The sequence below is a fragment of the Sander lucioperca genome, chromosome 14 (genome assembly GCF_008315115.2).
Source record: "Sander lucioperca isolate FBNREF2018 chromosome 14, SLUC_FBN_1.2, whole genome shotgun sequence".
In the NCBI taxonomy this organism is placed as follows: Eukaryota; Metazoa; Chordata; class Actinopteri; order Perciformes; family Percidae; genus Sander; species Sander lucioperca.
The window spans coordinates 5,371,671-5,385,187 of NC_050186.1; the positions used below are offsets into that span (position 1 = coordinate 5,371,671).

The following is a 13,517-nucleotide window of genomic DNA, read 5'->3' on the forward strand; positions in this document are numbered from 1 at the left end:
CTTGGCTCAGTGTCCTAATCACAGCTCTTGTTGGCCTTCAAAAGCACACAGGGTTGTTTTTAATAAAAAATAAAATAAAACGTGAAGACAGCAAGATTTTTTGTCTATAAAATCTTGTGAGTCTTCATACTTTTTTGCTGGTCGCAGTTGCAGGTTTTTCTCTGTATATCACACATTATGCAGAATAATATACATGATTTGACATACTTAAATGTACAACTATTAATTGCATCACCTTTTATGGAAGAATCTAAGGTTTTTGATCGGGTGAAAAGATGGATCTAGCATCTAAAACTCATACATCGATCCCAAGGCAGACTGATGGGTATATCATCAGAACTTCCTGTAATATCCTGTAGACAGAGATTCGCTTTTCTCTCAAAACGTCTTTCAGTTCCTTGAACTTTACTGTGAGCCTGCAGAATATCAAAACAATTTCACAGAGACTAATCTGAGTTCAATTCCACTCTAATCCTTAAAATGTTTACCATTGTTATTTCCCTTTTTCTTCCCGCCCTCTGCCTGTTTCTGTCATGACTGGTTTTCCCTTTTTATTCCTGTAGTTTCCCTTCACGCTATTTTTGATCTCGCGTCAATCAAATATTCATGTAGAAAGACCAATGACTCCTTCGGACTTACTTGGCTTTCACCATTTGTTTCTGTCTCTCTTTGTGACGCAAGAACACACACACATAAAGTCACACATACTAGACAGGCCAGGAGAAGGATTTTCATTTTTTGAACAAGCATACGGACATATGATAAACATTAACAGGCTTATTTACACAAAATATTAAAATCACCCAGCACACATGATGCTATGCTACTTTAAGTGTTGCCTAGACCAAATATCCATCTGTATGGTAGTTAAAGCTAAAAAATGAATACATGAAATAAAAGGGTGCCCCATTATACTGCATTCAGCTGCATAGTGTCACTAAACATATTTCAAGTGGACAATCTTATTGTACTGTGCTAAAAATGTATAGTTTCTTTCAGCAAAATGAGCTGAGTCACAATGAGCATAAGTGTTGACAAAATGAAGAGGCACAGTACTTACACAGCATTTTTTGTTCCCCCTTTAGCCTTTGGTCTGCTGAAGAAGAGAGAGAGACACATCTGTGTTTATTAAAATCTGTTTCAAATTTGGAGCATGTTTTTTTGCTTTTCTTACTTACTCTTATTGAGCACATATTTTTTATACATATGTCTAACTGTCAGAAGCCTACTGTAGACAATCTCTGCTCCGATATTCCCAACACCCTCCTCTGCCTTCTTATTCATGCAAAGGTTAATGTAAACTCCATTATTTCCCATTGGCCCAGACGAGGAAACAGCACTGTCTAGTCGGTGGGATGGATGTATATATTTATACCTTGTATGGAGCCAGATTCCAGCCGACTGTGGTGACGCACAAAGCTAAAAAAGGTCCCATTTCCTGGCCCCACTCAGGAAGCAAAGGAAAGACCATGGCTCCAACAGGGTTGTGCAACTGGGCTCGTGGACACTTAACCATAATAAACATTTCTTTTCAACAGCACCCTGCTCAGAGAATAGATGGAGAGTTGGGTGGGGGAGAAAGAGAGAAAGAGTAATGGCGGAGAGTCAAAGGGATGGGCAAACATGTTTGATATGACAAAATGTGAGCAGACATGAGTTGAATATAAATAGATAAAGCTGACTCACTCAATACTGTGTTATTGTAGCCACAGACTCGTGCCTTTTAGGACCTAGGTGAATCTGACTGTGTTCTTTCTGGAAATAATATTTAATGAAACTAATTGGCATTACTTGGGCTCTACTTTCCAGATAAACAATGCCTCCACAATTACCCTTCATGCTAATCAACATCACAGCAACGTCCACAAGCAAGACTTCCCCACTCAAGATGAGGAACTGGTCAAGTGGGCAACACACAAGTTTGGGGGTGTGACTTCATTCACCACAATCCGAAATCTAAAAACCGTCTCATCAACAGGAATAAAAGGTGAGAATTGTTTGGGTCACCTGGCTGACATTTTATTAACACATTATTATTTTTTACAGTAACAAGCTTTTTTTAGCTTTACTAAATAACATTTGGGCTTCATTTGCCAGTTTAATGGGAGTCAATTACAGGATACGTTTTGGTAACATGCCAACATATGAAATGAGGATGCATGTAAGACAGCTTTATATTGCAGGATTCCATCAGATTGCGAAATACTGTAAAGGACGTTCTGCCTGCCTAAACAAGTTTCAGATTTATCAACCTTGACACTGATTTTTATCTAGAATATATGTTTTCTATCTGCATGTTTGTTTGGTTTAAAACCAACCACTGAGAAAACAGTGTGCTGTGATGAAGACAACATTGTGTTAAAAAAAAGCATTTTTCAATGCTTGCATAATTCTTTATTCTCCCTTTTTTAAGTTTTAAAAAAACATTTTAAGAAATTCTTTTACTTTATAAGTCAGTACATATAATCAGATGATGACTATGTACAGAGTTGACTGAGAGAGTGACAACAACACTTGACCCCCAAAACTGCATTACGTACAGAACCAGACGCCATGCTGTTGTGTGTGGTGTGTGGGCCAAGCACTGGCTGCCATATGGCCATTCCCCTACAAAGTCACCTTAATCCAATAAGGGAATATATAGTCTACCATGAAATATATCACTGTGTCCCAATTCTATATACTGGCAGTAAGACATTGAATATGTAAATCTAAAAATCAGATGTTGTCTCTCTTCTCCGTTTTACATTTTATATGTACTGTACACACTGAGACTGCTCATACTAATTTGTCAGGGGAGCTCTATGTGTACCTAAATACAAATCATTTATCATATACAGCGCAGCAGTGAGCTAAACAGCATGAGCAATAACAGCAGCAAAACAGAATTTAATAACTAGAGGATCTGTGTGGACTTAAACAAACCTACCTCGCAAAGGTTTTATTTGTTTTACCATTACCAGAGTTTTGAGTTTGCAACCAAACCGAAAATGTTTTGTACTGTATATTCCAAAATAAGCAGCACTGCTAGTGATTTTAAACCTCTGTAAACCTTTTCTGGTGTTGCATGTTAGAAACACAAATACCTGTACAGGTACATTGGCAAGCCACCGATGCTGAAGATGGAGCCACAAAAACACTATGATTTAAAGTGAGCATTCATTGCTGAGTAAAGGCTGGACATTACAAATATCTTTGCTGCTAGTGCCAGCAGCAGTAGCAGTGGGGTGCTTGATGCAAGCGCAATTATTTCCTAACAAAGCCTCCTTAAGGCGGTCTGAGCCAAAGCAGAGCTCTGACATGGGCTTACATGGTGAACGGTGGTGATGCTGGAATAGTGGTGCCTGCTTTTATGTCCAGTGTCTTTTACAGAGTTTTGGATGAATTAAGATTTATTCTGTCTCTTTATGACCATCTGTCCTTCTCCAGTCAATCAATTATAGGGTATTACAATCTGTCAATGGCATACTGCTCTTTTCCACCATTTTAAATGTGTTGTTTAAATTGTGATCAAATGTTGTGTATTCAGCCACTCTTAGTTTTAGCTCGTGTTTTTACTGACTCATAGTCCACAAGGGCATTAACATTTCTCAAGAAGTGCAGTTTACATCGCTATTTTGTTGTATCATTTGGCCCATATTGAGCTGTTAGGTGAACTTGCGTAGGCCTTGTCGTAGGCGTTTGAAAAGTCTGTGCAGTGACTACACAACAGTACGTTGCGAAGTTGAAAGCTTGCTGAGGAGAAAATATGTAAATGTCCCTCAGGTTTCTTGAACGTCTCAATGTGATTTGAAATTAAGGTCATGCAATTGCAAAAGAGGCTTGTGAAGGAAGGTACTTTTAAATTCTAGTTGCACAGCTACGAGCCAGTCAAGACTTCTTGTAGCTAAAAGTAGCTTAAAGTGATATCACACTCAAAATCATTCTAGTCACAAATACCTATCCTCCTGTAGGCTTGAAAGGACGTTGTTAAAAGCTGGTAGTGTTTTGAAACAAAATGTGCGTAGCAAATTGAGCACTGCACCAATGTGCACCTGTAAACCATCAGTCACCATTATTTGGTCAAAGGCTGAGCATAGTGTACTCTCATGAGACTGCTCCTGGAACATCTCCCATAGTGGGAAAAGCGATGTTCTAATGTGCATGCCCCAGCAGTTTGGTCTTCTGCTGCAGGCTGGGCTATGGCTCCCCAGTGATGACCACCCAGTAAAACACTGTAAACTTAATTTACCAGCCACACTGAACGGAAACTACCCTGTTTAGGCTTAAATTGTAATTGCTTATTGTTGCAGCCACTACCACAATGAATCAGTCAAACAATCAGTTAATAATAACAAATTGAATACTCATAATTTCACCTGGAATGTTTTGCAAATATTGTTTTGCAAACCGTGAATGAACAGTGATGCAAAGTAAACGTTTGTGGTTTTACAGGGACCAAACCTGGCTCTCGTAACTGCATACTTAAAAATGAAGATGCATTCGAGAAGCACTTTATGAAGATTGAAACATTACCCATGGCTTCGTTCAAGTATTGTTCCACACAGCAACAGAACCGTGGTGATGAAGCTGAGCTTCATATCATAAACATCCCAGAGAATTCCATCACTTGGTAAAGCTTGAGATTCACAAGACATAGCATATTATGTATTGTTTTGCTATCTTTTGTTGGCAAAATTTCTCTTATAATTTTTTATTCTTCATATTGCAGCAATGTGTCACTTCGCATTGACACTGAGAAGACCAGCGTGTTCCTGAGAGGCCCTCAGGGCACCACATGGACCTTCCTCGCCCTAAAACACACCCAGTTTGGTGTAAGCTCAAACACACTCCAATAGTTATAGCACAGAGAGTTAGCATATTTATTGTCTCACAACCACATGTGAGATAAGATGTTTAAAGAGGACAAAGACTCCACTCTGTCAATAGTGTGACATAGCTCACTTAATAACGGGGTTACATGATTTCTTGCACACAGTGAGCTTTCCCATGACTGAAAATATGCCTATTATTGAGTGAGTACTTGTACAAGACAGTCTCTTAAGTCATTACTGATTTATTTGAACTTGTGTTCTCTCTCTACAGTCGAACAATGATATCCTGCTGCCCTCCATGACACACAGAATCCAGCCTACATTTACACTGAACAGCGACAATGCAGAGGATGTGCAAAGGATGGCTTTAAATCATTTCAAAGCCAGTACTTTCACCAGTTACACTGAACTCAAACCAGAGAAGTCTATGGTTTTACTGGTTCTTGGAAAAAAAGACAACCCTGCAGGTAAGACGATAAAAGGTTAAAAAAAAAAATTGTTTTCAACTTTGAGGCATTTTCTACGAAGAAAGTACATGGAGCACTGCGAAAAGTCACAGCCCACGCATAAAACATGTTACACAATGCCAGCACTGAGGTGGAACACTTGAAGGATATTACTGCTTTAATAATAGTAAAATGCAATTTGAATCACCCTTTTAAGGTTTTTTATTTGTATGAGTCATAAGCCTTTTCCTTAAATCCTAAAACCTTTCAATTTGTCTTGAGGAGGGTATAGACTTCAAAAAGAACGGTACAATAGCATAGCATGCACAAGAAAGGACAACTATCCATATACACTTCAAAATAAATTAATTTAAATTGATATATATGGTTTATCTTTTATTGATCTTTTTTTTTTTAAATGTTTTTAAATGCCATTTCTCTCTCAGTTACAGAAACAGTTCCAGCACCCGTCATTGCCATTACAACTAATGCCCCTCATCAGATGCCTCTGCTGATGCAGCTGTACACCTCCCCAGACTATCGTTCTCCCCTGGACCCTAACACCAAGGTGCAGAGTGACAAGAGAATTTATGCAGAGGTAAGAAATCATTCACCCTCTTAGCTTTATTTCACATCTCCTGCTCAGAAATAGCTCAATGTATGTCGGATGATGTAGAATATAAAACGTGTTTAGCAGCTAATATATATTATTAGTCAGTCTGTGCCAAATATTTCAAAATCACCTTAATTTGCTTATGTACAATTCTGCATTTCTTCCTGAAACACAGCTCAGGGCCCTGTTTTAACGATCCAAGTGCACGGCATGAAGCGCCTGGCGCATTCCCTTTAAAAGCCAGGCGCGTTTGTACCTTGGTGCATTGCTATATCATAATACTATTTCACTTTGTAATATTTAGATTTTTAATCTTTTGCATGTTTGTGTGCTGCTGCACATCCCCTTGTGTGTAACAATCATAGTGTGCATGCGTGCTGTGCACGAGCCTAGGCGCATTTTACTTAACCTGACTCCGCCAGATGGATTGCTTCGCATTTGCTCGGCATATCCATCTGGGAACTTTCCGTTGGAGAACTTTTGGGAAGGGGCGAAAATACTGGTTAGCTGATTGGATAAACCAACTGCCTATCACCACCTATGTTGGTGATAGACGGGCCAAATCAACCAATCAGATCAACGATATATATATCAAACTCTTGCCGAAACCAGTCGGGAGAAGAGCAAAAACATCTTTTCCTCCGAGAAAAGCCTCCAGTGCCGTTTTTTGCTCTTCTTTCAATGAAGGAATACTTTCTAATTCGGATAAAACTTGCGCGATAGCTACGCTCATCTCATCCGTGGAAGCCGCCATGTTGTTTAGACTGAACAGTCGTTTCTCGTTGCGTCACACCTAAACCCACCTCAAAACCAATGCTGATTGGTCGGTCGTTTGGTGAACGGCTCCAAATTTTCTCTATCTCAAGATGCCAGACTGATCTGCGAGTGGAAAACTGGAGCTCGCGAGATCAGGACGGTCTCACGAGGCTACATTTTACTAATGCTCTGTTAAAATAACAATGAAATGCTGCGCTATTGACTGTAGACCAGGTTTTTGTTGGTCAATTGCGCGATCACTTTCCGCTGACTCAAGATAGCAATACGCCAAGAATGCACCTGAACACACCTCCCTGTAAAACGAGCAAGCCCATGGGCGCAGGTGCATTTGCTATTTAAACTACGTGGGTGCTGGACTGGAAATTGACAACTTTAACGCCGGTGTTAAACTAGCAAAGACACTTGCATCGGGCTTTGCCCTGCGCCGGGTGCAAGATAGGGCCCTTAGAGTTTTATACTTATGCCATGTGTAATAACTGCCATACTCAGCTGATGCCCATTCTTGTGCTTTTTCCATTCTGTTGAAGTTTATTTGATCTTTTCTCTGTTTCCTGTAGATTTCAGGGCACACTTTAGGGGATATTTTCTTGACCATCAAGGTGATCAGCTGCTTTGTGCGCTCCACGGGCTCATGCCCTGTAGAGAAAGAGCTGCCCTTCATGCCAGAGACCTGCTCCTTAAATTCTTGTCCCAACAGCACCCGACTCAGCTTCTCCTTAGATCAGCTCCAAGAGCTAACGTCCACCACATGGGACCTGGAATGCTCCGTCAAACTTTGCTACAGTGAGGTAAGAGTTTATCAACTATTTTTCACATAGCATTTGAAATAAAACATGTCAAGTAAGAACATATAACCTGTGTTACAACTTTCCTTTGGTTGTCTAGATGTTGTATTGAGTGTCAGTGTAGATCTGTGGTGGTGGGAGCATTTTGATGGGACTTGGCCTCTCTTCATATCTAACAAGATCAAAATACTGAAGTTTAAATGCAGTATTTGACATGACAAAGTGACCATATGGTTGTTTTGTCTCCACCACCTCACTAGAAATGTGGAGATGGAGGAAGAGTGAAGAGGAATCTGGAGGTTTCCCAGCCGTGTCTGCAACCATCAAGTGAGTTCAGTTTACACTCCAAAATGTGGATCAGTTCACTTTGAATCCAATTCAGATGCTACTTAAGCCCTCATTGGACCAAATCCCAATTTGTTATTGGATGACTGGACTCAGGTCCATTAATTTAGCTAATTCTCTCGTCTTTCTTTCTTTCTTCTTTTCCGACACTAACTTACTCACAAAAACTTTCCAGACTTTTATTCCTGTAGCCATTTTTTGGTGTATATATATTATAATATAAATGTTATGTAATGTATACAGTAAATAGGAAGTTCAGTGGAACAAGAAAGTTCATAAAGACTGTAGGAAACATTTGCAACACCATTAAGTGATCCTTTTTTCAGTTTGTTTCAACAACACAATCAACAAACAAACAAACAAACAAACAAACAAACAAACAAATAGCTTTCACATTAATGAAAACACATCAAACACGACAAATGCAGAAAGCTCCAGTCTCCCAATGATCCACACCAAATGGTGGGCAAAAGTTGTCCCGAAAACATGTCTTTTCTTGACAAAGCCAAAGATGAATGTTTCATATTTAGTTTTCTAACAATACAATTCCTAAACTCTCAGAAGAAAACCCTATAACTTTTAAATTACCTTTTTTTTGCCCTCAGGACTTACTTACTAGTCTGTTTCTCGGCCAGTGAATTGCTGCTTTCTGCTATAATTTTCATTCCAATTGTTACTTTGAATGAACAACAAATGCTGCGCAGGCGGTTGTCATAGCAGTGAACTCAGGATATGCAGTGAAGCCAGTGAGGGGTTGCGGGGCTGGGCTTCGTCCTTTAGGAAGGTCTGCAGGCTGACCTTGTGGCCACAATCAGAAGTAATGGCCCTCAAGGGAGGGGGGTGAAGTCCTTTGTGTTTCCAAGGGGGGTCTGACTGTGTTTCTGTCCAAACACGGCCACTGAGCCTGGTGCTATTGTCGGACCATTCAACACAGTTGACTCAAACAAGGAAAGATGTTTTTCTTCAAATAAAGGATTGTCTCCAGACAGATGATTAACCTCTAGGGAAAAAAAAGTATTATAAATAATAATAATAAAATTTCAAAAAGACAGAAGGAAGTAGATGTTGATTAAATAGTGAATCGCCTGGCATTTATCAGACTTCTTTTGTAGAACTGATAATGGATTTGTTTATTCCTTAAGCTTCCTTTTATCCTCCATTTCCTTCTAGAGGAGAATGATAAAGGTTGGTATGTCAGTGTTGCAGCATACGGTACTACTGCAGCAGACTAAACTACTCATCCATGCTTTCCTGTGTCCTGTTTGTCCTCCACTTTGCTGTTTTGCTTTAACTTACACAATTACAATTTTTTTTCTTTCTTTCTGGAGACTGGGACCTGAAATACAGGAATAGTGCCAGTTGTAAAGGAACATGTTGGTTTAGTAGGTCTGTTTATGTGGTTCTATTCATTAGCCAGTGTCAGAGATACAAGGGTTATATCAGCAGACTGCATTCTGTTGCGAGACCTCTCTGGGCAGGACTTAGTGCTCCATTCAGCAATCATTCCTGTTTGGTAGTTTTCATACAGAGGGCTCCAGGGAGTCACAGCACAGGCCTGCTGTCTGCCTCCTCCTCTCCACCTGCACTGGAGCTTCTGCTTCCTGCTCTTGTTTATTCAGCTTTGCTGTCAAAGCCTCACTTGTACAAACTAACACAGCAACTGATTACAGAAAAAAAGTCTCAAGAGAAAGCCTGCTCGAGTTGCTGTGATGTTTCTGGCTCATTTGGGGTCAAGGAATGTTCCTCGCTGACAGATTAACAAACTGGGTTGGCTGTCTGGCATGCAGTCGGCCCAAATGCCCACAAGATGTCACTGTTCGGTGGGTCATGTTTAATTCAGTTGATATTTCTTATTGTGTATTCAAATATCAGCGTTAAATAGTCATCATTTTAATTAAACAAATAAATAAATTAAACCTTGTGGAGTCACGTGTACAATATCAGGCTCTGTACTTTCCTAATGTCCATGCAGATCAGTTAAAATGTTGTATGTTCTGATATCAGCATTAAGATCATCTAGGCTTACTACAGACTGCACTGCACATTATTACACACATTCAAATACACATGATGCACAGAGTGGTGGCACGTTTCTACAAAATGAGCTTGCTGTCGTCTGTCCTTCATGTCCTCTCTTTAATGTACTTCAGGAAAGGGAAGCTGAATTGTTTGAGGCCCAGTATACAGTAGTACTTAGCCTAGCACATTCCACCAGGAGGCAGGAGGCAGCAGAGGCAGGTGAGAGAAACTCGTGCAAAGGTGATGATTAGTTTCTTCCAAATGTTCTAGAAACTTGTGGGAGGATCTCTACAGGTAGCAGAAGAAGGGGAGAAGGATGTGTTGGTACACTTTTTTCCTTGATATGCAACACATAGCATGCACACGCTGGCTATGTTACTGTAGGTTAGATCATAATTGTACCATTCCAAACCCTCAAACTGCTTTCTGTGTCAAAAATATTTTTAAACTGATCTTGGTGGAAGTTTAAAGATTTTTTTTAAGGTTTTAAGAATATAAGAAGCAAAGATCAACAGCTGCTGAGTTTAAGGTGATGCCTGAGAGACTGTCAGTGATCTATTGTACAGCCCTCTTGAAATGACTTCTATGTCAGGGTTATCCATTCATGGCCTTGCCAGACCACAATGAGTGAAGTAAAACTGTGGGATGGTTATTGCTGATGCTCAGATTCTTATGTTTTTCATTAAGTTTGACAGCGGTGAAGCATGTTGTGCGGGGCAAGCCAGCACACAGAACATCACCAATGCCAAACTTGTTTGTAAATTGAAATGTGCATCATTAAATTAGAATGGAGACAATGAGCACAAATTTACTTTTTTATTTCATTCCGGCAGAGGTCTAAACCTGCAAAGGTAATGACGTTGGTTATATTTATTTATGAGCTTTTACTTGTATTGCCATGGTAACTAGGAGGGGGAAAAGAGATTGACAAATTGCATATATTTTGCATCACTGTTTCAGAACTTTAAATTAAGGCAGCTGTTAGTTTCAGCTCATGCCAGGATGAAAATCAACTTGTAGAGACTTAACACTTGCAAGGTAAATTTCCATTACAGTAAACATACAGCATTGTGTGTGTGTGTGTGTGTGTGTGTGTGTGTGTGTGTGTGTGTGTGTGTGGTATATACACCTTTTATTGGTGCATGCCAGCGAACTCCTACATCTTGAATCCAAGATTTTGTTGCCTAAAAACATATATTCACTAGACACACCGGAACAAGTACTGTGTGGGTGGTCTGTTACACTGCAAGAGAATCTGGTTCTGGCAACTGGTACTTCTTGTTTAGCTATGGTTCTCTGGAGAAATCAGCCTGTCTGATAAGGTCGCTGAAATCCTTGAACTTTTTGCTCTTCTCAAGTAAAACATATTATATGATAAATCTCTGGATTTGAAATCAATCAATACAATAATATCTCACCTCTGTTGCATCGACAACACACATAATCACATTAAAGTAATCACTGACAAAAACGATATCAGAATGTTCACTGGGATTGACCACCGACTGTTTATCAAGACCATTTCAAGTCTCCCCAAATGTATTTTCATACTGTGTTGGCATGAACAGTAACCGTCAGTTCTGACTGTTGTTGTGATTGCTGTTGTTTAACTGCAGCTTGCATACATTTTTTTTTTCATGTATATTTTTCAGCCCCAACATGCTTTGATTTTGGGCTACCCGGTGTTCTGGGCATTGCATTTGGAGGGTTCCTGATTGGAGTATTACTTATTGGAGCCCTGTGGTTTATCAAAATTAAAACAGGTAAATGTATTTCTAACAATATGTATTGTTTTTGGTTGAATATAGATTTGACATATTTCGGTATGTCTGGATTTGAAATTGTCTCATTTTACTTATTTCAGGGTACCCAACTGCACTGGACATTAGCTCAACTGCAGCAAATCTTCCTAGTAAGGATTTTTTCTTTTCTTTTTTTATTGGTTCTTAACTTTTCTTTCTTTTTCATCAGGTTCTTATTGGCTTTTCTCTTGTCTTTCTTCAGGATGCCCCTGCTCAGGAGCAAAACGACAACCTGTTTCTACCATCCCTTCCCCCTCTGAGAACAGCAGCGCCAATGCAAGCATTGGAAGCACCCAAAGCACACCGACCAGCAGCATGGCATGAGATTATGGTAATCTCCGCCACTAGTAGAGCCACCGTCTCCCTTCAAAGTCACCTATACGGGTTTTGTGCTTTTGCTTTCTTTATTAATGCTTGAAAAGCATTTCTCCCTTCCCCTCTAAATTCTCATTAAAAAGCACAACCCACGTCTTTGACTTACTAGGCCTAAAATGGATGTGATCTGGGAGTTTGTAATGGTGGATCGGGGAGCTGGGTGACGGATGACAGAAGTCTAATCAATGGCCTCTGACGCTCACCTCTGCAGCCTCTCTGTAAAGTCAAGCTCCTAGACAGGAAGTTAAAGAGGGCAAAAGGAAAAAAAAAAAAGTAAAATTGGCTCCCAGCAACAGGAAAAACAAACCATATCCCCCAAGAGCTAACAGGAAATTCACTGCATTCCTTTCAATGAATTGTGCTTGTGTGATGGCAGCACAATAAGAGTTAGACAGGAGACAAACCAGTCAGAAAACCGACTTTGAAAAACAGATGAAAAGCTGTTTTGCATTCACATCTAAGCTACAAAATATGAAGGGCTTTTGGCTAGGTCAGTCCAAAAAGTTATCAACAATGTCTCGGGGACTGAACATGGTAAGATCTCAAACCAGTCAATTAAATGCTCACTGCAAGGGGTATTTGTCTTAATTGGAGTTCGAGTTCAATAGTTAACAGCTACCTCCTATTACTTAGAAGTCTGGAGCTAAGTTTAAACTTAACACTAGATTTCTCTGGTGAATTGACCTTATTTTCTGCATTTTTCCATTTTAGTTTTATTGTGTGTTGCTTTAGGTAAATCTTGTAGTTGACCCTCTGGGCAATTTGTAGCTCACAGAACAAAGTCAAGGTGCCATTTTCATGCTATTCAATAGCTGTATCAGGTCCTTCATATGAAAGTCAAGTTTATTTTCTTCCAGTGTTCATTGGAAATTACAGAGAAATATTATTGATTTCCCCAATTACTCAACAAAACTAATCCTAAATCATTTTTATGGCCCGACGGTAGCAATAAATTATGAACCATTAAAAAACTTTTATTTCCTCTTGTAATGTACAGTAAGTACATCATAAAGAGATACATGGCTGTATCCAGAGCTGAGTAATGTGCCCATAATGAGGAGATAGTACCAAAACTCTGCATCAGTTTTCAGACCTTAGACTTATAAATGGACTTCAGCGCCACTTATACAGCTACGCCCACAGGGTGGAGTTTCCCCCAAAATAGTCTGTCTGGAGGTGGAATTCCAGTACTTTTCCTTTGCACAACGTCCATTCTCAGTCCATCAGCATTGCTTGACAATTTGTTGTAACCACAATTTTTCATAAATGTCATGTCTGTGGTAACATACCTAAACACATACAAAAAGACCTTTACCTAAATATATGTTTTTTCAGGCAGGTTTAATCATCATCCTGTAGACTGCAGATTTTTATGGTGTATAAACCATTACTCTTCTTATATTTGAAGATCAAGACTTAAAGCAAGTATTACGTGTCCAATCTGCTACAAATGTAGCCAGCCACTAATGTTGTGCTCGATCTTGTGATCGAAGACAAACGCACAGACAGGAAATCCACTTTAGACACCTAATGGTTGTTAT

At 39.6% G+C, this 13,517-nt stretch overlaps 1 protein-coding gene across 4 annotated transcripts in view; it reads left to right on the forward strand.

Annotated features, from left to right (window-relative positions):
- The window catches only part of eng (endoglin), a 37,283-nt gene extending 24,743 nt beyond the window's left edge, over nt 1-12,540 (forward strand). For 3 of the 4 annotated variants that reach the window (XM_031306570.2, XM_031306569.2, XM_035991713.1), the window contains exons 5-14: nt 1,810-1,987; nt 4,435-4,612; nt 4,712-4,814; nt 5,086-5,281; nt 5,707-5,858; nt 7,208-7,438; nt 7,696-7,762; nt 11,452-11,562; nt 11,664-11,711; nt 11,804-12,540. In XM_031306570.2, coding sequence (XP_031162430.1) covers nt 1,810-1,987; nt 4,435-4,612; nt 4,712-4,814; nt 5,086-5,281; nt 5,707-5,858; nt 7,208-7,438; nt 7,696-7,762; nt 11,452-11,562; nt 11,664-11,711; nt 11,804-11,925 — 1,386 coding nt within the window. In that variant the 3' untranslated portion in view covers nt 11,926-12,540. The remainder of the gene's footprint in view (nt 1-1,809; nt 1,988-4,434; nt 4,613-4,711; nt 4,815-5,085; nt 5,282-5,706; nt 5,859-7,207; nt 7,439-7,695; nt 7,763-11,451; nt 11,563-11,663; nt 11,712-11,803) is intronic. The other variant, XM_031306571.2, reaches the window with a different exon arrangement.
- The last annotated feature ends 977 nt before the right edge of the window (nt 12,541-13,517 follow it).